At 46.6% G+C, this 22,670-nt stretch overlaps 2 protein-coding genes across 12 annotated transcripts in view; one reads left to right on the forward strand and one right to left on the reverse strand.

Annotated features, from left to right (window-relative positions):
• The window catches only part of IFNGR2 (interferon gamma receptor 2), a 34,059-nt gene extending 22,930 nt beyond the window's left edge, over positions 1-11,129 (forward strand). For all 3 annotated transcript variants that reach the window (XM_034947937.3, XM_063601303.1, XM_014343157.5), the window contains 4 exons: positions 481-629; positions 5,774-5,933; positions 6,311-6,468; positions 10,430-11,129. In XM_034947937.3, the coding sequence (XP_034803828.1) occupies positions 481-629; positions 5,774-5,933; positions 6,311-6,468; positions 10,430-10,564 (602 nt within the window). In that variant the 3' untranslated portion in view covers positions 10,565-11,129. The remainder of the gene's footprint in view (positions 1-480; positions 630-5,773; positions 5,934-6,310; positions 6,469-10,429) is intronic.
• Positions 6,083-22,670, reverse strand: part of TMEM50B (transmembrane protein 50B) — a 57,627-nt gene continuing 41,039 nt past the window's right edge. For 3 of the 9 annotated variants that reach the window (XM_034947939.3, XM_063601305.1, XM_055105253.2), the window contains 4 exons: positions 21,065-21,187; positions 12,829-12,912; positions 10,485-10,689; positions 6,083-6,399 (listed from right to left, as the gene is read on the reverse strand). The gene's annotated coding sequence lies outside the window, so the exon portion shown is untranslated. Of the gene's footprint in view, positions 6,400-10,484; positions 10,690-12,828; positions 12,913-19,117; positions 19,211-21,064; positions 21,188-22,670 lie in introns of all 9 variants that reach the window. The other 6 variants (XM_063601306.1, XM_063601307.1, XM_063601309.1 and 3 more) reach the window with 6 other exon arrangements.

A 22,670-nucleotide genomic window follows, 5' to 3' on the forward strand; every position in this document is an offset into this window, starting at 1 on the left:
CATCTCAAAAATGAATAAATAAATAAATAGGCCAGGCGCAGTGGCTCATGCCTGTAATCTCAGCACTTTGGGAGGCTGAGGTGGGCGGATCACGAGGTCAGGAGTTCGAGAACAGCCTGGCCAACATGATGATACCCTGTTTCTTCTAAAAATATAAAAATTAGCTGGGCATGGTGGCACACGCCTGTTGTAATCCCAGCTACTTGAGAGGCTGATGCAAGAGAATTGCTTGAGCCCGGGAGGTGGAGGTTGCAGTGAGCCGAGATCGCACAACTGCACTCTAGCCTGGGCGACAGAGCAAAACTGTCTCGAAAAAATAATAATAAATAAATAGATAGATAAAAATGTGTGTGTATATATCTACACCCACTCTCTCTCTCTCTCTCTATATATATATATATGGCATTATATAATAGATTGTATTATATCTATAATACATATGTGTATGTGTGTGGTTTTCTCTTTGTAATTCTTTTTCAGTGACTGTCGGGCCTCCAGAAAACATTGAGGTGACCCCAGGAGAAGGCTCCCTCATCATCAGGTTCTCCTCTCCCTTTGACATCGCTGATACCTCCACGGCCTTTTTTTGTTATTATGTCCATTACTGGGAAAAAGGAGGAATCCAACAGGTAAGAGCATGTTTCTTTTTTGTTTGGATTTTCTTTTCTTTGCAGTTTCTGGCTTAGCAAAAGAAAGAAACCTTTAACATGGGCAAGAACAGGGTATCCCCATGTCCCCGTGTCCCCATAGAGGCTGAGCCCTGAGCCTGTTTTCATTGTCCTCTTCAAAACCTGTTTTTCCACTCGGTTTGCTGAGACCTCCCTCCGCCAGGCTGATCTGAAGGGCCAGCCATCCTTTGATGTCACTCTGTGTCCCTTGTGTGGGGTTGAGACCTTGCCGGTGCCCTGCTTACAATGCCTTTGCCACGCTCTGTAGTTTGGAGGAGGTTTTAGTGGGCCCGGTTCTCCATAAGGAATCCACAACTACAGCCTGCAAGGCTTAACTGTATAAATGTTTGAACAGTTTGTGAAAAGGGCACATGCGAAATCGGGGGGAAACAGAGGGAGAAAGAGCTTTCCAGAGAGCAGTACCAGCAGGTATGAGAAGGCGTGGCACACGTGGAGAACTGTAGGTGCTCAGATTGGTCAGAAACGCAATCCACAAGGGGCTGTGGCAGGTGCTCACGTTGACAGAGGTGCATGACATCAGAGGGGCCTGGTCAGCCTCGGGGAGTATAGGAAAAAACATGATGGTCTTGAAGCATCTCCAGTGCCTAAATTATCCTAGCTGCATTTAAGGAGGTTCTGTTATCTATGGGAACTTCATGATTTCCTAAATTCAACATTATGATGGTTTTTGATAATAAGAGCTTACATTTATTGAGAGCTTCCTTTGTGTTTGGCTCTGGGCCAGAATTTTAGATACTTCATCTCATTTCATCTTTTTTTTTTTTTTTTTTGAGCTGGAGTTTCGCTCTTGATGCCCAGCTAGTTTTTGTATTTTTAGTAGAGACAGGGTTTTTACCACGTTGGTCAGGCTGGTCTCGGACTCCTGACCTCAGGTGATCTGCCCACCTTGGCCACCCAAAGTGCTGGGATTACAGGCATGAGCCACCGTGCCCGGCCCATTTCATCTTTATACTAATCCGTTTGCAGAGAGAGAATCCAAGTTGTTAAGTGACTTGCCTCAGGTCAGCAGCGAATCACTGGCAGAGCAGAGCAGAGCAGAGATGCCTAGCTTCAGAGCCCTGCTCTTGACCACCATCTTTTTCTGCTGCACGCTTTGTATCTGCACTTCTCCTTCATTTTTTTTTTTTAATTATTGTTCTTTTTTTGAGACAGTCTCACTGTCGCCCAGGCTAGAGTACTGTGGTACCATCTTGCCTCACTGCAACCTCTACCTCCCCGGCTCAAGCAGTCCACCCACTTCAGCCACCCGAGTAGCTGGAACTACAGGCCTGTGCCAACCACAACTGGCTAATATTTTTAAATTTTTTTTATAGAGATGGGGTTTTGCCATGTTGCCCAGGCTGGTCTCGAACTCCTGGTCTCAAGCGATCTGCCCACCTCAGTCTCCAAAAGTGCTGAGGTTACAGGCATGAGCCCGTTCCCAGCCTCCTCTTCATTTCATTATGGGGAATATGAAACTGGGAAGGGTGAGACTCACTGAAAAACAGACTCACCATCTAGGAAATAGGGAAAAATCATTTCTCCATATCAGAGCTCAAGATCTGGGTCGATTAGAATAGAGGGAGCCTGGCAGAATCCAGAAGAGAGACTCTGCCTCTTCCAAGTCTGTCCTCTCCAACTGGATACGGTGCCGGAAATGCAAGAGATAGGATGGGCCCTCTGGCCACGTTTTTCTCCACCCTTTGGTTGCTTTCTTCACTCGAGGGCACCGTGTTGCCATGCTCCCTCCCCAAGGGCCCGCCCATACTTTTGTTTTTTTTAGGATGGAGTCCATCCACTTCTCTGCACTGAGTCAGCCCCCAGAGGGCGAGTTGCCACTTGTATCCTAGAGCTGGGCAGGGCTGCCCAGCACTGGAGAACTCAGCTCCAGGACCCTGGGGCCAGCCTTGTTGAGCAGCAAGCCCTAATGAAGAGCACACAGAACAGGCTTCCACTGCCTGGGACCCGCTTAGCACCATGTCACTTAGCCTCTCTGGGCTGCAGCTTCCTCGTGTATAAAATGAAACAACTGAGCTATAAGCTGGAGCCTGTGAAGAGGAGCAGCCCGTGAGGGCCCCCAAGTCCCTTTCCTCCATTTGACCAGAGCATCTGTACTTGGCTTCCATGGTCAAAAGGTTCAAGAATGAAAATGACTCTGAAAGCCACCAATGTGATCTTTGTTCCAGCTGTGAGTCTGTGTGTTAGGGTCCCCAAGACCCACCCTAGATCGCTCAAAGGACTCCCAGGACTCAGCACAGAGTCACACTCTGATTTCTTTTGTTTTGAGACAGAATTTTACTCTGTCTCCCAGGGTAGAGTGCAGTGCCACAATCTCGGCTCACGGGTTCAAGAGATTTTCCTGTCTCAGCCTCCACATCTGTGCCTGGCCCACACTCTGATTTTTTACAGCAAAAGGATGCAAAGCAAAATCGGCAAAGGGAAGAGGCACATGGAGGAAAGTCCGCAGGTGTCCAGGGGTAGGCTTCCAGGAGCCCTCCCGGAGCTGAGTCACGCAGGATACACTTCATTGCTCCACCAGCAAGCTGTGACTGCACATGTGAACTGTTGTCTGCCAGGGAGGCTTATGAGAGACCCAGCGCCCAGGGCTTTTTCTGGGGGCTGGCCACATACGCACCCTCTGTGTAGCGTATGCCAAAATTCCGACTCCCAGAAGGAAAGCAGATGCTCCTCATAAAGAAAACACATTGTGCAAACAGTGTAGGGACAGTAAGCCACCTTACCAGTTTGGGAATGGGAGGGATAAACTTGAAATCCAAATTCCCAGGCTGGGCGCGGTGGCTTACGCCTGTAATCCCAGCACTTTGGGAGGCCGAGGCAGGCAGATCACTTGAGGTCAGGGGTTCAAGACAGGCCTGGCTAGCATGGTGAAAACCCATCTCTACTAAAAATACAAAAATTAGCCAGGCGTGGTGGTGGGCACCTGTGATCCCAGTTACTCAGGAGGCTGAGGCAGGAGAATTGCTTGAACCTGGGAGGCAGAGGTTGCAGAGTCGAGATCACACCACTGCACTCCAGCCTGGGCAACGGAGCAAGACTCCGTCTCAAAAAACAAACAAACAAAAAACACACACAAATTCCCAGATGTCAGCTAAGGGTTGACCTGGAAATCAGGCCCTTCAAAGGGCATTGGTGTTAGGCCTGTTACGTTAGCTCTTCTGCAGTCTGTGACTCTGAATTTTAGGAATTCCAATTGAATGCTGAAATAAACCCAAAGGGAATTTTTGTCCTTAAAATCGTGTCTTCCTCTGCCCTGGCAGTCCAACACCATTAAACAGAAGAAAAGAAAATGTAAAACCATCAAGTAATACTACTATTCATAGATCATACAATTATTTTTATATTTTTATTTTTTAATTTTAATTTTTCAGAGACAGTTTCACTCTGTCACCCAGGCTGGAGTGCAGTGGTGCAGTCATAGCTCACTGTAGCCTCCAATTCCCAGGCTCAAGCCATCCTCCCACTTTGGCCTTCCAAGTAGCTGGGACTATAGGCATGCACCACCATGACCAGCTTATTTTTTTATTATTATTTTCTGTAGAGACGGAGGGAGGGGGTCTCACTATGTTACCCAAGCTCAAACTCCTGGACTCAAGTGATCCTCCCACCTCAGCCTCCCAAAGTGCTGGAATTACAGGCATGAGCCACCATGCCTGGCCTATTTTTGTATTTTAAAAAATAATAACATGTTCTGTATTTGAATAATCTGCCTTTTTTCAGTTAACAATTTAGCAGCCTTGTCTTCCCATGTTTTCAAGCATATGTTATACCACCATTTCATGTGGCTGCAGTGGATTATATTGTATCTCAAAATTAGAAAACAGTTCTTTGCAAGAAACCCTATACTGCCATAATAGGGTATTGCTGTTTTCCACTTTGGTATGGGACAATGACAGCCTTGCCAGGACAACAGGAGCCATTGCCTGGAAGACCAGGTGGGGAGGCAGCAAGGCCTGCTCAAGGCAGCAGAGGGATGCGCAGAGGAGACACAGAACCTTCCTAGAGTCTAGGGTCCAGTTGTCTCCTGATGACATAAATCCATAAGGTCATTTTAGCTGAAACTATAGGAGGCTCAAGCACATTTTGGTCAAACTAGAAGCAGGTTGGGAATGAAAGGAACATTATTTCCCAGAATAATTTTTTCTCTGTTGACTAACTTGAGGTATCTAGATTAACCGTGAGATACAAAATGTTGGCCAGGCGCGGTGGCTCACGCCTATAATCCCAGCAGTTTGGGAGGCCGAGGCAGGTGGATCACCTGAGATCAGGAGCTCGAGACCAGCCTGGGCAACATGGTGAAACCCTGTTTCTACTAAAAATACAAAAATGAGCCAGACATGATGGTGGGTGTCTATAATCCCAACTACTCAGGAGTTGGAGGCAGGAGAATTGCTTGAACCTGGGAGGCGGAGGTTGCAGTGAGCTGAGGTCGCACCATTGCGATCCAGCCTGGTGACAGAGCGAAACTCCATCTCAAAAAAAAAAAAGAAATACAAAATGTTTGTTTGTTTTGAGATGGAGTCTTGCTCTTCATCCAGGCTGGCGCAATCTCGGCTCACTGCACCCTCTGCCTCCTGGTCCAAGTGATTCTCCTCCCTCAGCCTCCCATGTAGCTGGGATTACAGGTGTGTGCCACCACATCCAGCTAATTTTTGTACTTTTAGTAGAGACTGGGTTTTGCAATGTTGGCCAGGCTGGTCTCGAACTCCTCACCTCAGGTGATCCACCCACCTTGGCCTCCCAAAGTGGTGGGATTACAGGCGTGAGCCACCCCATCCAGCCCAAAATGTTACAGGAGAAAAAGATTATCCTAGAAATTGGGATTTACTGAAGTCTAGTTACTACAATGGGCACTCTGAGACCTCACAGCCAGAAACACAGTTCTAAAGCTATCAGCCTCTTTGGCCACACAACACACCAATTTTCACACATAAAATGTGTCCACTGCCAGCCAGTGACCCACTAAAAATGGCATCTTGTTCTCCTTTGGTTGTCGTGTTCACAGTGAATTTGAGGAAACATCAGAAAAGATGTAGGCAGCTTGGCCATGTTCATTTACATGTGTGCTTGTGATGTTTTTAAAACAGGTCAAAGGCCCTTTCAGAAGCAACTCCATTTCATTGGATAACTTAAAACCCTTCAGAGCGTACTGTTTACAAGTCCAGGCACAACTGCTTTGGAACAAAAGTAACATCTTTAGAGTCGGGCATTTAAGCAACATATCTTGCTACGAAACAATGGCAGATGGTAAAATATACCTTCTTATGTCCTTTCTGAACTGGGAAAAGAATACTCCTCCAATAGTGAAATCGGGGAATGTTTATGAGGTCATGGGTGGTGGGAGTGGGGAGACCCAGTGAGAAGAGTGCTGAACTGCAGGAATAATGAGCTTGTGCTGAGATTTGCGGTAGTGGAGGCTACCAGACAGCTACCACTTGCTTTTATTTCATTACAGGATTGACTTTAGCTATTAATGTAAGCATACCAGGTGAGGGTGGGGGTAGAGGGACTTGCCCATTTTACTAGGACAGGAATGCTCTTTAAGCAGCATGGATGGAACATTAACTGATGTTTGTGTTGTGCGTAGGAAGATCATTCTGTTCACTTTCGTGTCCTCTTTTTAGCCTCCACTGAGCTTCAGCAAGTCATCCTGATCTCCGTGGGAACATTTTCGTTGCTGTCGGTGCTGGCAGGAGCCTGTTTCTTCCTGGTCCTGAAATACAGAGGCCTGATTAAATACTGGTTTCACACTCCACCAAGCATCCCATTACAGATAGAAGAGGTATGTGTGCACACATCTCTTTTTTTTTTTTTTTTTTTTTTTGAGACAGGGTCTTGCTCTGTTGCCCAGGCTGGAGTGTCATGGTACAATCTCTCTGCTCACTACAGCCTCCATCTCCCAGGTTCAAGCGATTCTCCTGCCTCAGCCTCCTGAGTAGCTGGTATTACAAGTGCTCACCACCATGGCCTGCTAATTTTTGTATTTTTGGTAGAAACAGGGTTTTACTATGTTGGCCAGACTGGTCTCAAACTCCTGACCTCAAGTGATCCACCCACCTCAGCCTCCCAAAGAGCTGGGATTACAGGCGTGAGCCACTGCGCCTGGCCACGCAGACATCTTAATGGTGACACATCAGGGCCCCACTGCCCCTGGCAACCCCTAAGAGTGCAGCTGTGGGCAAAGCCGTGGACACAGAGATTTGGGTTAAAAATGGTATGGGGTTGTTTGTACACCCATGTTCATGTTGACACGATTCACAACAGCCAAAAGATGGAAGCACTCCGGTGTCGTTGAAGGATTAATAGATAAATCTTTAATAGATGGTCTTTCCATACAATGGAATATCATTCAGCCTTAGAAAGGAAGGGGATTGTGACACATCCTACCACACAGATGGACCTTGAGGACATTATGCTGAGTAGAGTAGGGCAGTCACAAAAGGATACTGTCTGCTTCCACTTAAATGAGGTCCCCAGAGTCATCAAATCCATAAAGACAGGAAGTAGAATGGTGGTTGCGGTGGTGGAGGGAGGGAAGTGGGAAGTTCATGTTGAATGGGGCCAGAGTTTCAGTTCTGGGGCCGTACAGAGTTCTGGAGATGGATGGTGGTCATGATTGCACAATGTGAATGTGCTTGGCACTACCGAACTGTACACCTAAAAAGAGTTATGATGGTACATTTTATGTTATGTGTATTTTACCACAATTTAATTTTTTTTTTTAATGGCATGGGGTTGGCTAAAAAGGTGGCCTGGCCTGGCCTGGAGATTGGCTGCAGTAGGCCCCTCTCCGAGGCAGCAGGTCTCCTCTGCTGTCTGGAGAATGCGCCAGGGAAGCGGCCTGGCTGGAAGGCGGTGGAGACAGTGATCAGGAGCTTGAGCTTTGGGGCCCACAGGGTGCTTAGGAGGGCCCTAAGGCAGAGTCAACATAAGGCAGAGTCAACACCCAGAGCTGTGAGTGCCAGGCCCCGTGCAACCATTGCCCAGTGGGTATTGCTAATATTTGAAAGGACTTGAGAAAGAACAGTAGCGTGGGTCTTGTGGAAAGTCTTATTTTCCTGCATAACCCCAGCCCCCTGAGGCTCTGTGAGGCCATTGGGCCTTCTGAGGACACGGTCAGGACATTTTGGGGATCAGAGGCGAGCTGAGAGAAGAACATTTAAAAAGCATTTGCAGCCGGGCGCAGTGACCCACACCTGTAATCCCAGCACTTGGGGAGGCCAGGGTGGGCAGATCACCTGAGGTCAGGAGTTCGAGACCAGCCTGGCCAACATGGTGAAACCCTGTCTCTACCAAAAATACAAAAATTAGCCGGGCGTGGTAGTGGGCGCCTGTAATCCCAGCTACATGAGAGGCTGAGGCAGGAGAATTGCTTGAACCCAGGAGGTGGAAGTTACAGTAAGCCAAGATCGCACCATAGCACTTTAGCTTGGGTGGCAGAGCAAGACTCCATCTCAAAAAAATAAATAAAAAGCATTTGCTTCTGGAGGCTTCACATTATTCTTGGGTAAACCTAGAGTAAAGGTGTTGGAAACAGAATGTTACTCAGTTACATGTGGGATGAACAGAGGTTAGATAAGGTCCAAGTCTGCAGAAACATAGCGGCACTTTCAGAAAGAACCCTAGTCACTTGTTCCTTCATCTGCCATGATGTATTGTAGGTACACAGGCAGTATACAGATTCCCTACTAGAACCTCCCTGGGTTAATATTGTCACAAAATCACAGCTCCTAACAGGTCTCAGAATCTTACTTGCAGTAATAATCTCTCTCTCTCCTGGTAGAACTACCAGCTGAGCCCCAGTACATGAATATACTATGAGTCATTCCTCTGAGACATGAACAGAAAACACAGGCCTGTCAGTTCACTTTTCTAGGAAAGCATAAAGAACATCCGCCAAAGGTCTCTGAGTTACATGGGAACAGTGAATCATGTTTCACTTATAATTCTGGGGTTTCACAAGGGTACATGTTTTGGTTTTGTTCCTCTTTCAGTCAGTCAGCTACAAGCTTATTGTCTTTCAGTATCTTTCGGCATTTCCAAGAGCTAGACACTAGATTCTTGGTAACTTGGTGAATCTATGGCTAAGCCTAAAGCCTGCGGGAGCAAAAGGGAAATTAATCGCTGGGAAACACCCCTTTATATGTTAAGGCCTAAGGCCCTCGCTCCCAGATTCTCTGCTTGCTGTGCGCTGATGCAAGGGGAGGGGTGGAGGAGTGCCTGAGACCGATGCTTGTGAACTTGCCCTCTTTTTCCCCATCACAGCTGAACAAGAGCCCCCAGTCCCTCCTTCACTGAAAGGTTACAATTTTAGAGACGTCTTAAGATTAATAACCCACAGGCCTACACTGAGGGTTGCAAGGAAGAACTTGCTTTTCTTCCAATCAGAAAATCAGAAGAAAAAAACAAAAAACAAAACTTGTTTTTCCTGAGTTTTGCCCTTTTAAACTCTCAGCATATTAACATGGTCAGCCCTGGGATGAGTATTAAAGTGATTACTGAGATGGGTAAGGAGTGTTCAACTATTAGAAGTTGTTGGCTGGGTGCGGTGGCTCATGCCTGTAATCCCAGCACTTTGAGAGGCCGAGGTGGGTGGATCATGAAGTCAGGAGATCGAGACCATCCTGGCCAACAGGGTGAAACCCTGTCTCTACTAAAAATACAAAAATTACCCAGGCATGGTGGCATGCGCCTGTAGTCCCAGCTACTCGGGAGGCTGAGGCAGAAGAATCGCTTGAACCCAGGAGGCGGAAGTTGCAGTGAGCCGAGATCGCGCCACTGCACTCCAGCCTGGGCAAAATTAGCCGGGCGTGGTAGCGGGCGCCTGTAGTCCCAGCTACTCGGGAGGCTGAGGCAGGAGAATGGCGTGAACCTGGGAGGCGGAGCTTGCAGTGAGCCGAAATCGCGCCACTGCACTCCAGCCTGGGCGACAGAGCAAGACTCCGTCTCAAAAAAAAAAAAAAAAAAAAAAGAGAGACTGACTCAACAACAATAAAAAATTGTTGCCGGGTGCAGTGGCTCACACCTGTAATCCCAGCACTTTGGGAGGCCGAGGCAGGCGGATCACCTGAGGTCAGGAGTTCGAGACAGCCTGACCAACATGGAGAAACCCCGTCTCTACTTAAAATACAAAATTAGCAGGGTGTGGTGGTGCATGCCTGTAAATCCCAGCTACTTGGGAGGCTGAGTCAGAGGTTGCAGTGAGACGAGATCGTGTCACTGCACTCCAGCCTGGGCAACAACGTGAAACTCCGTCTCAAAAAAAAAAAAAAATTGTTTCATTGTTGAATAAAAAGAAAAAGAAGTTATGTCATTGGTGGACAGAATCAACTTATATCTGAATAAAATAACTATACCAATTAAAACTAAAGTAGGCCAGGCGTAGTGGCTCACGCCTATAATCCCAGCACTTTGGGAGGCCGAGGTGGGTGGCTCATTTGCGATCAGGAGTTTGAGACCAGCCTGGCCAACATAGTGAAACCCTGTCTCTACTAAAAATACAAAATTAGCCGGGCGAGGTGGTGGGCACCTGTAGTCCCAGCTACTTGGAGGGTTGAGGCAGGAGAATCGCTTGAACCTGGGAAGCAGAGGTTGCAGTGAGCTGAGATCACACCACTACACTCCAGCCTAGGCGAGAGTGAGACTCCATCTCAAAAAAAAAAAAGAATTAAAAACTAAAGTTAAAAGGTCTGGTTTACTGAACTGGTAAACTAATTACAATTTTGCTTTCCAACCTCCTCAAGTATTTAAAGGACCCAACTCAGCCCATCTTAGAGGCCTTGGACAAGGACAGCTCACCAAAGGATGACGTCTGGGACTCTGTGTCCATTATCTCGTTTCCGGAAAAGGAGCAAGAAGATGTTCTCCAAACGCTTTGAAGCAAAGCATGGGCCTAGCCCACCGGCTCCCTGGAAGAGATCATCAAGCCATCGGAGCTGCTAGAGTTCTGTCTGGACTTTCCAGAGACCAGTATTCCCTTTTGCTGCCTCTAAAAGGCCTGTCCCTGCAGACATGAGAGACAGCAGGTCTGAGACAGCAGGTCTCATGGGGGTGACAAGCTTTTTTTTTTTTTCTTAAAGAATTTTCAAAATCAAACAAGTTTCCAGAATGATTTTACGGAGATATCCCAGGAAAATTAAGGCTTCTCTTAAACACTAAAAAGGCATGTAATTGCTTGTTAGCAAAATGGATATGACACATCTCTGATACTTTTTTCATTATTGGTTGGGCTGAGTAGTCAGAAGACCTGGTCGTCTTCTTGACTTTGGCAAATGAGCCGGAGCCCCTTGGGCAGGTCACACAACCTGTCCCAGCGAGGGACACTGAGTGGCCCTTCATGTACATCCATGGTGTGCTGGCTTACAATGTAATTAATCTTGTAAATATACTCCTAGTAATTTAAGATTTTGTTTTTAAACTGGAAATAAAAGATTGTATAGTGCATGTTTTTTAAAGTCTACGTGAAGTCTTTTCTTTATTGTAGCCTATTTTCTACAGAGTTTCAGCTTTCTAAAATTACTCAATCTAAACTTGTTTTTTCTTAACACCTGCTAGAGCTACTGAGGCCTCATGGGAACTCAGCAAACACTTCCTATGGATGTCACTTGATCCTCCAAAGGTTATAAAGAAGGCCGTGGCCTAGTGCAGTGGCCCACGCCTATAATCCCAGCACTTTGGGAGGCTGAGGTGGGTGGATCACTTGAGGCCAGGAGTTCTAGACCCACCTGGGCAACATGGTGAAACCCTGTCTCTATGAAAAATGCAAAAATTATCCAGGCATGATGACATGCACCTGTAGTCCCAGCTACTTGAGAGGCTAAAGTGGGAGGATGCTTTAGCCTGGGAGGCGGAGGTTACCATGAGCCGAAATGATGCCACTGCACTCCAGCGTGGGAGGCACAGCGAGACCCTATCTCAAAAAAAAAAAAAGAGGGCTGGGCATGGTGGCTCATGCCTGTAATCCCAGCACTTTGGGAGGTCAAGATGGGAGGATCGCTTGAGGCCAGGAGTTTGAGAACAGCCTGGGCAACATAGTGAGACCTTGTTTTCACAAAAAATAAAAAATTAGCTAGTCGTGGTGGTGCACACCCGTAGTCCCAGCTACTCAGGAGGCTGAGACCAGAGGATCATTTGAGCCTAGGAGTTAGGAGTTCAAGGCTGCAGTGAGCAATGATTACACCACTACATTCCAGCCTTGGCAACAGAGCAAGAGACCCTGTCTCAAAAATATAAAAGTTATAAGGGGGATTTGCAGAAGGCACATTAGCACTTCATTTATATGTGACAAGTCACACTGTGTTGACCAAGGCAGGGATTTGTGGGCAATAAAGATAATTAACTGATTAATCAATAGTAATGTTATCTACTGAGCACGCAAGTCATCTGATTGTGTCAGTACTGTCGGGCTCTGTTGTTCAAAGGATATGTATTTAAAATCCATTTATAGGCTGGGCATGGTGGCTCACACCTGTAATCCCAACACTTTGGGAGGCCGAGGCAGGCAGATCACCTGAGGTCAGGAGTTCGAGACCAGCCTGGCCAACATGGTGAAAGCCTGTCTCTACTAAAAGCACAAAAATTAGCTGAGTGTGGTGGCAGGCACCTATAATCCCAGCTACATGGGAGGCAGTTGGGGCCCTGTACTGCTGGTAAGAAAGTGGCTTTTTTTTTTTCTTTCTTTTGAGACAGAGTCTCACTCTGTCGCCCAGGCTGGAGTGCAGTGGCGCAATCTCAGCTCACTGCAACCTCCACCTCCCAGGTTCAAGCAATTCTCCTGCCTCAGCCTCCCGAATAGCTGGGATTACAGGCGTGCACCACTATGCCTGGCTAATTTTTGTATTTTTAGTAGAGATGGGGTTTCACCATGTTGGCCAGGCTGGTCTCGAACTCCTGACCTCATGATCCACCCACCTTGGTCTCCCAAAGGGTTGAGATTACAGGCGTGAGCCACCGTGTCCGGCGAAAGTGGCTAACTAAGTATTGTGTACCATGCTGTCTGCAGTGGCAAGAGTTAGAAAAACAAGGCCCACTCCCACCCCATGCACACAAGTCTCCCTGTGAAGCATCTGTTGTATGCATTAGGTGCACCTTAAGTAGACAAGTTTGGAGGAAGAAGTTGTAGATAGGAGTTGTAAAGACTTACCTTAGACCGTTCAGGAAATCGGAGACAGAAGAGCTTCTTCTGTTGGGCAGCAGGATGGTGCCCAGCGAGGAGTGGAGGATACATCTATAGCAGGAGAACAGGAAAGAGTTTGAGCTCAGCAGGACAGAGGGCAGATCAACTCTGTTAGGGTAAGTGCATCTGTGCCACCCCATTTATTTATTTAGAGACAGAGTCTCACCCTGTTGCCCAGGCTGGAGCACAGTGGCACAATCTCACTTCACTGCAACCTCTGCCTTCCGGGTTCAAGCGATTTTTGTGCCTCAGCCTCCAGAGTCGCTGGGATTACAGATGTGCGCCACCACACCCAGCTAATTTTTGTATTTTTAGTAGAGATGGGGTTTCACTATGTTGGTCAGGCTGGTCTCAAACTCCTGACCTCAGGTGATCTGCTCACCTCAGCCTCCCAAAGTGCTGGGATTACAGGTGTGAGCCACTGTGCCCAGCCTTAAATAGTATTTTCTGAAATGAAATGCCTCATTCTCCTTAGTAAAATAAATGACTAATTGATGGGATTAGTATTTACACTAGTCAAGGCCAGACGCAGTGGCTCACACCTGTAATCCGAGCACTTTGGGAGGCTGAGGTGGGTGGATCATGAGGTCAGGAGTTTGAGACAAGCCTGGTCAACATGGCGAAAACCTGTTTCTATTAAAAATACAAAAATTAGCTGGGCGTGGTGGCTCACACCTGTAATCCCAGCTACTTGGGAAGCTGAGGCAGGAGAATCACTTGAGCCCAAGAAGCGGAGGTTGCAGTGAGCTGAGATGGCACCTCTGCACTCCAGCCTGGGCAACAGAGCAAGACTCTGTCTCAAGAAAAATAAAGTCAAGCTAAGTACATAGTCAAAATTTTTGAGTTGGAAGCACTCTTATAAATAATCCGTTGACAGGGCATAATCCATAACCTACTTGCCAAATCAGCCCATTCCCTGTTTTTGTAAAACCCGTGTGCTAAGATTAGCTTTTACATCTTGGAATAGTTAGAGAAAAAGTCAAAAGAAGAATATTTCATCACACATGAAAATTCTATGATATTCAAATTTCACTGTTCATAAATATTTATTAGAACCCAGAAGGTAAGCTGCATGTAGTGGTTCACACCTGTAATCCCAGCACTTTGGGAGGCTGAGGTGGGCGGATCATTTGAGGCCAGGAGTTTGAGACCAGCCTGACCAACATGGTGAAATACCGTCTCTACTAAAAATACAAAAATTAGCTGGGCATGGTGGTGCATGCCTGTAATCCCAGCTACTCAGGAGGCTGAGCGAAGGGAATTGCTTGAACCTGGGAGGCTGAGGTTGCAGTGAGCCTAGATCATGCCACTGCACTCCAGCTTGGGTGACACAGTGAGACCCCAACTCAAAAAAGAAAAGAATAAAAAGAACCCAGAAGGTGAAGGAGAGGGAAGCTTCAGAGGAGCTGATTGGCATGGGGGTGAAGAGGGGAAGCCCCAGGGCAGGAGCTGGAGCCATGGTAGGGGCAAAGAAAGGAGACTTCGTAGGGCAGCAGCCGATATGCTACACTGAAGAAACTAGCTGCCTCCCGCCCAGCAATTACCTTCCTGGGGAACATCTCAGTTCCTAGCCAGGGCTTGGGTCATCTGCCTCTGAGACATTTATATCTTTTAACATCACGTCTCTGGCCAGGCGTGGTGGCTCACGCCTGTAATCCTAGCACTTTGGGAAGCCGAGGTGGGCGGACTGCCTGAGCTCTGGAGTTTGAGACCAGCCTGGGCAACATGGTGAAACCCTGTCTCTACTAAAATACAAAAAAAAAAAAAAAAAAGCCAGGCATGGCAACATGCGCCTCTAGTACCAGCTACTCAGGAGGCTGAGGCAGGAGAATTGCTTGAACCTGGGATGCAGAGGTTGCAGTGAGCAGAGATCGTGCCACTGCACGCCTGGTGACAGAGCGAGACTCTGTCTCAAAAATAATAATAAAATAGGCCGGGTGCGGGGGCTCACGCTTGTAATCCCAGAACTTTGGGAGGCTGAGGCAGGAGGGATCATGAGGTCAGGAGTTTGAGACCAGCCTGACCACCATGGTGAAACCCCGTCCCTACTAAAAATACAAAAATTAGCCGGGCGTGGTGATGTGTGCCTGTAATCCCAGCTACTCAGGAGGCTGAGGCAGGAGAATCACTTGAACCTGGGAGGCAGAGGTTGCAGTGAGCCAAGATTGCACCACTGCCCTCCACCTGGGCGACAGAGCAAGACTCTGTCTCAAAAAATAATAATAAAATAAAATAACGTCTCTGTCCATAGTGTTTAAATCACATAAAATGGACTTCTGGCAGGGCACAGCGGCTCACACCTGTAATCCCAGCATTTTGGGAGGCTCAGATGAGCTGATCGCCTGAGGTCAGGAGTTCAAGATCAGTCTGGCCAACATGGCGACACCCTGTCTCTACTAAAAATACAAAAATCAGCCCAGCGCGGTGGCAGGTGCCTGTAATCCCAGCTATTCAGGAGGCTGAGGCAGGAGAATCGGTTGAACCCACAAGGTGGAAGTTGCAGTGAGCCCAGATGACACCACTGCACCTCAACCTGGGCAACAGAGCAAGAATCTGTCTCAAAAAAAAAAAAAAAGGACTTCTTGGTACATAACATTTAAAGAAGCCTGCATAGTCACTATGGCCACTATGTCTTTGAAGCGCCACAACAGAGAGAGGCTCTCTGAAAGGAAATGATACTGATTTGGGAATAGGGTATTACAAGGGGAACACGTGTGCCAGAGTGAACTATGTACATATTTAGGAAGATGAAGGAAAACAAAGGTTCTTAAAGGAAAAAATGAGGATTAGATCACTGTTTTAAGATAATTATCCTTGGCTATAAGGATCAATAGCAAGGGGGATGCCATTCCAAGGTTAGACAGGCAGTTGTTGGGCAGATGTCCTCATAAAAGTGTTTGTTGTGTAAGGCGGTGAAGGGCTTTGTGCAAGGTTGAGATTTTTGCAGTCTTTCGTGATCATTTTTATTTATTTATTTATTTATTTATTTATTTAGAGACAGAGTCTTGCTCTGTCACCCAAGCTGGAGGGCAGTGATGCAATCACAGCTCACTGCAACGTCTGCCTCCTGGATTCAAGAAATTCTCCTGTCTCAGCCTCCTTAGTAGCTGGGACTACAGGCATCCGCCACCATGCCTGGCTAATTTTTTGTATTTTTAGTAGAGATGGGATTTTGCCATGTTGCCCAGGCTGGTCTTGAACTCCTGACCTCAAGTGATCCACCTGCCTCAACCTTCTAAAATGCTGGGATTACAGGCATGAGCCACCACGCCCGGCCTTGTGATCATTTTTGTTATCAAGCATTTTTGCATGAGAATCCTTCATGGCCTTCCCCAGCTCTATTTGTCAGGGTTTTTTGTTTGTTTGCTTGTTTGTTTGAAGCACAAGTGACTCCATTTTGATTCTGACAACTTCCACACTATGCAGTCACATCTCTGAGGCGCCCAGAGCCCTTCAAAATATATTTGCTGTTTGCCAAATAGTCTCTATTTGAGATGAGAACATCCCCAGCTGTCCTTCTGTTTGATGAGAAGTGAGACTCCACCCCAGCAGTTTCCGGAGATGCAGTCACGCCTCCCCGCCCTTCACTGCCACTCCCAGCCTCCCTTAAGACTCAAGGACTGTCCCACGGGAATGAAGTGAAAGTGACGTCTTTCTCCTTGTTTCCAGTCTGTGGTGAGGGAAAACAGCTGGCTACGCTTGGGAGGGTATGGAAACTGGTCAGAGTGGTTACTTGGGACCTGGGGCCTCAGAGCCACCCATTGCTAAGGAGAGGACTCTGGTCAGGGCAACTTGCCAATGCTCTAGGAATGACACCTAGACATTCCTAAAAAATGATAGCCTAAAAATTCATCCCATTGTAGAAATACAGGCAGCACTAGCTTCTCTGGGCCCCTCAGTTATCAAAAAAAGAGGAGGGAGGCAGACCCTCAGGGTTACTTTACATCCATATACCTAGCTACAACATAAACATCAAATGATATGTGGCCAGGCGCGCTGGCTCACGCCTGTAATCCCAGCACTTTGGGAGGCAGAGGCAGGCAGATCACTTGAGGTCAGGAGTTCGACACCAGCCTGGCCAACATGGAGAAACCCCGTCTCTACTAAAAATACAAAAATTAGCCAGGCATGATGGTGCATATCTGTAGTTCCAGCTACTCAGTAGGTTAAGGCATGAGAATCGCTTGAACCTGGGAGGCGGAGGTTGCAGTGAGCAAGATCGTGCCACTGCACTCCAGCCTGGGCTAACAGAGAGAGACTCTGTCTCAAAAAAAAAACAAACAAAAAAAAAACAAAACAAATCAAAACAAAAAGCACAACATATGATATTAATGATTTTCCTTGAAATTAAATAGTGGTATGAGTAACAATGTATAATAACTGTAAATATTAATTCAACTCGTTTCATTTCTACATTCAGGTGAATAAAAATATCTGATCTATTCTCTGTGGGTAATAAGAGTATTTTTGTATCTGAAAAGCCTAAGAGAGGGTCAAACCCTTAAAGAGCTGGTAAGTCCAGGTAGGAGGACCCTGAGGTCCTTGGAGATGGGCAGGTACAAAATTTTGCCTGGCATAAAATTCAATTAATCAATCAAACTAATGTGTTTCTTGACTATTTACTTTCTGAAATTTTCCTGTGACCCTTAATACAACTGTGAGTACCTTCAAGTGTCCTCCAGATCCAGACACTTCTCAAGTGGCCAGCCCCATGCTAACTACTAAAATAGTGGAGCACCAGTAGTTGGGGCTGTGGGTACATTCCTGTAGGCTGTGCACCGCACAACCCCACAGGTGCTGTTGACCTAAACAGAACACAAAGGCACACAGCAACTGCTAGTAGCCCTGATACGTAAGCCACTCAAGTTCCAAATGCCTAGTCACAGAAGACAAAGACTGAAGAACCATTCCAAATATAAGAGACACTGCAGGGATATGACGACTAAATGCAACGTGTGACCATGGGCAGGATCCTGCCACAGAAAAATAGAGGTTTTTTTCTTTACTATAAAGTACATTACAGGGGTAATCTGAAGAATTTGAATAAGGCACAAAGTACTGTATCAATGTTAATTTTCTGACTTTGGCATCGTATCGCAGTGATGTTTGGGGGGAAATATACACAGGATTCAAGGGTAAGTAAACAGGCGTCACATCTGCAACATGCTGCCAAACATTTAAAATAACAGACCAAAGCAAATGTAGTAAAATGTTAACTTCTGGGAATCTGAAGGTTATACAGGAATTCTTTGTGGGTTTTTTTTTTTTTTTTTTTTTGTTTTTTTTTTTACAGAGTTTCGCTCTGTCGCCCAGGCTGGAGTGCAATGGCAGGGTCTTGGCTCAGTGCAACTTCTGCCTCCTGGGTTCAAGCGATTCTCCTGCCTCAGCCTCCCAAGTAGCTGGGATTATAGGCACCTGCCACTATGCCTGGCTAATTTTTGTATTTTTAGTAGAGATGGGATTTCACCATGTTGGCCAAGCTGGTCTTGAACTCCTGACCTCCGGTGATCCGCCCACCTTGGCCTCCCAAAGCACTGAGATATAGGCGTGAGCCACCATGCCTGGCCTCTTTGTGCTATTTTTATAACTCTCCTGGTAAGTCTGATGTAATTTCAACATAAAAAGTTAATCTCAGGCTGGGCGCAGTGGCTCACGCCTGTAATCCTAGCACTTTGGGAGGTTGAGGTGAGCAGACCGCTTGAGCTCAGGAGCTCCAGACCAATCTGGGCAACATGGTGAAACCGTGTCTCTACAAAAAATACAATTAGCCAGGCATGGTGGCGTGCGTCTGTAGTCCAAGCTACTCAGGAGGCTGAGGTGAGAGGATCTCTTGAGCCTAGGAGGCAGAGGTTGCAGTGAGCCGAGCTCACACCACTGCACTCCAGCCTGGGTGACAGAGCCAGACCCTGTCTCAAAAAAAAAAGGTTAATTTCTAAACTCACAACTTCCATGGTGGGAGGGAAGTACATTGATCATACTGAATAATGTTTTTGGCACCAGGAGTAGAAACTGTTGGAGTACAGACCTGTACTATAGTCCCAGCTACTTGGGAGGCTGAGGCTGGAGGGTCACTTGAGCACTTGAGCTCAAGAGTTCCAGGTCGAAGTGTGCAATGTTCATGCCTGTGAAAGCCACTGTACTCCAGCCTGGGTAAAATAGTGAGACTCCATCTCTTTACCAAAAAAAAAAAAAAAGAAAGAAAGAAAGAAAGGAAAAGAAACAAAAGAAACTGCTGGCTGGGTGCAGTGGTTCATACCTGTAATCCCAGCACTTTAGGAGGCTGAGGTAGGCAGATCCTTTGAGCCCAGGAGTTCGAGACCAGCCTGGGTAACATGGTGAAACCCCATCTCTACAAAACATTAACAATTAGCCAGGATGTAGTGGCATGCACCTGAGCTACTTGGAAGGCTGTGGTGGGAGGATCGCTTGAGCCTGGGAGGCGGAGGGTGACAGAGTGAGACCCAGTCTCAAAAAAAAAAAAAAAAAACAGAAACTGCTGCTGGAAAAGAGCACAATTTACATCCTTTTTGGAGAGCTCTCTGGTTTTATGTCTAGACCTCTGGGGTGGGGAAGAGGTCAACATGCTCCCCAAATCAAAGACCCAGCGCTCTCTACACTGGCATAATCCATGAGGGTCTAGGCAGCCTGTCCTGCCATACTTACTCAAAGAAATTTAAAATATCCTATCTGCCACAGCTGAAAGAATTGAAGAGGCATTTACTGCTATCCAAAACCCTACGTAAAATTACTTAAGCTGTGATAAAAGTGCTACAAAAAAATGCTCTGGCAGGCTCTAAACTTGGAAGTCTTGTTTTTCTTAGCATGGCATGCCACCTTGTGGCAAAAAGCTAAAAAGTCATCAGATGAGAAAGGAAACATCCCTTCAAAAGTCATCATAAGAAATGCCGGGCACGGCGCCTGTAATTCCCTGCACTTTGGGAGGCCAAGGCTGGCGGATCGCTTGAGGTTAGAAGTTCGAGACCAGCCTGGGCAACATGGCAAAACCCCATCTCTACTAAAAATACAAAAACAATTAGCCAGGCATGGTGGCATGTGCCTACAATCCCAGTTACTTGGGAGGCCAAGGCACGAGAATGGCTTGAACCCAGGAGGCTGAGGCTGCAGTGAGCCACTGCACTCCAGCCTGGATGACAGAGTGAGACTGTCTCAAAAAAAAAAAAAAGGAAAAAAAAAGCCTACTTGTGTGAATCACTTATTATTTCCAGGAACTTTGTTAAGCATTTCCTCAGATTAATTCTCAAACATACTTACAGACAGGGAAACAGTCTTGCAGTCAAATAGCTAATAAGTGGCAGTGCCAGAATAAGGGAATAAGGGAGAAGTAAACCAACCTAAACTTAAATCCATAGGCCTCCGAGAAACCCAGCGCCCAAACCACAACTATCTAGTAACAACGCAATTGGAAGAATTCTTCCTACTGTGCCCTCCTGCCACCATTTTTATTCCCCATAATCAGGCTGGCCACAGGCTTTTCCCAAAGCCAGCCATGCCCACACCTAAACATTTTCCTCTCCTTTTGTTAATTCCCTGTGTTCTATCTATTCTAAAGCCACCATAGCAGCACTTTCCCCAAATTACATTTTTCTTTTATTTTTTTTTTTCTTATTTTTTTTTTTAGACAGTCTTGCTCTGTTGCCCACACTGGAGTACAGTGGCTTGATCTCAGCTCACTGCAGCCTCTGCCTCCTGGGCTCAAGCAATTCTCCTGCCTCAGCATCCCAAGTAGCTGGGATTACAGGCATGCACCACCATACTTGGCTAATTTTTTGTATTTTTAGTAGAGATGGGTTTCACCATGTTGGCCAGGCTGATCTCGAACTCCTGACCTCAAGTAATCTGCCCACCTTGGACTCCCAAAGTACTGGGAGTACAGGCGAGAGCCGCTGTGCCTGGCCCCAAATTACATTTTTCAACATGTTCCAGGAGATAAATTTCCAAGTCTCAGTAATAGAAAACACCATATAATTGACACCTTCCTCCTAAAGACATACAATACACACTTAAAAAAAAAAAACTAAGCAAGAAGGCGGGGCGCAGTGGCTCACGCCTGTAATCCCAGCACTTTGGGAGGCCGAGGCGGGTGGATCACCTGGGGTCAGGAATTTGAGACCAGCCTGGCCAATATGGTGAAACCATGTCTCTACTAAAAATACAAAAATTAGCCGGGTATGATGGTACCCACCTGTAACCCCAGCTACTCGGGAGGCTGAGGCACGAGAACCATTTGAACCTGGGAGACAGCGGTTGCAGTGAGCCGAGATTGCACCACTACACTCCAGCCTGGGTGACAAGAGCAAAATTCCATCTGAAAAAAAAAAAAAAATCAAGAAATAAAGAAAGAAAAAACATGTTTAGACCTAGTTCAGCCCAGGGTTTCCCAAGCTTCTTTGACACACACACCTTTTCTCAGGTACACCTTCAGGGCCACCAGTGTTCTACAAGCAACTTGGGAAAGGTGCAACTAAATCTAAAAAGGAGAGCTGAGTGTGGTGGTGCACACCTATAGTCCTAGCTACTCAGTAGACTGAGGGGAGGACTGCTTGAGCCAAGGAGTTCAAGGCAGTAGTGAGCTATAATCACACCACGGCGTTCCAGCCTGGGCAAGAGTGAGACACTGTAAAAAGGACTCCATAAAAAAGAACAATGAAAACAAAGACTCCTGAGTTGATGTTGTGACTGAAAACCCTTCCACTGGGGAAAAATGTAGAGATCATGAGTTCAATGCACCCATGTCAAACCCTCTGGGGGCTCTTGCTCAAGGGGCCAAATTATATGGTTTGATATCATCAATCTTTCAGTCTTCCAGTTTCATTATGTTGATGCAAATCAATGTCAAGTCAACGTCTTGTGTATAGAAATATACACACACACACACACACACACACACACACACACACAAATATATACTGGAAAAATACAGCCTCTGGGTTTTTACTCAGTGGCAACAGCACAAGGAATACAAGGATCTTAGAGCAAGAAAATGGAATACTCTGATAATATTGGTCCACACACAAAAAACACTCAGATTCAATGACCACTGAATCTATGTGACAGCTTGAGAACCTTAGTAAGGGAATCATATGCATTTGTAGATGATTACCAAAGATTCTGCCCTAACTCATAATATTTCTAAGAGTGGATACTAACATTATCTCTTTTACGTTTTTATTTATTTTTTATTTTTTAGACGGAGTCTCGCTTTGTCACCCAAGCTGGAGTGCAGTGGCGCAATCTTGGCTCACTGCAACCTCTGCCTCCCGGGTTCAAGCAATTCTCCCTGCCTCAGCCTCCCGAGTAGCTGGGATTACAGGGGTGCACCACCACGCCTGGCTAATTTGTTGTATTTTTAGTACAGACCGGGTTTCAGTATGTTGGCCAGGCTGGTCTCGAACTCCTGACCTCGTGATCTGCCCGCCTCGGCCTCCCAAAGTGCTGGGATTACAGGCGTGAGCCCCCATGCCTGACCACATTATCTCTTTTTTTTAAAATGAAGAAACAGAAAATTAAGTGATTTGCGCACAACTAAAAAACAAATTCAGGGCTGGGTGTGGTGGCTCATGCCTGTCAACCTAGCACTTTGTGAGGTTGAGGCAGGTGGATGTGTTGAGACCAGTTCACCCAGAACAGCATAGTGAGACCCCCGTCTCTACAAAAAACAACTTTTTTTTTTTCTTTTTGACATGGAGTCTTGCTCTGTTGCCCAGGCTGGAGTGCAGTGGCACGATTTTGGCTCACTGCAAGCTCCGCCTCCCAGGTTCACGCCATTCTCTTGCCTCAGCCTCCCAAGT

This window comes from Pan paniscus, chromosome 22 (assembly GCF_029289425.2).
Source record: "Pan paniscus chromosome 22, NHGRI_mPanPan1-v2.0_pri, whole genome shotgun sequence".
Taxonomy (NCBI): Eukaryota; Metazoa; Chordata; class Mammalia; order Primates; family Hominidae; genus Pan; species Pan paniscus.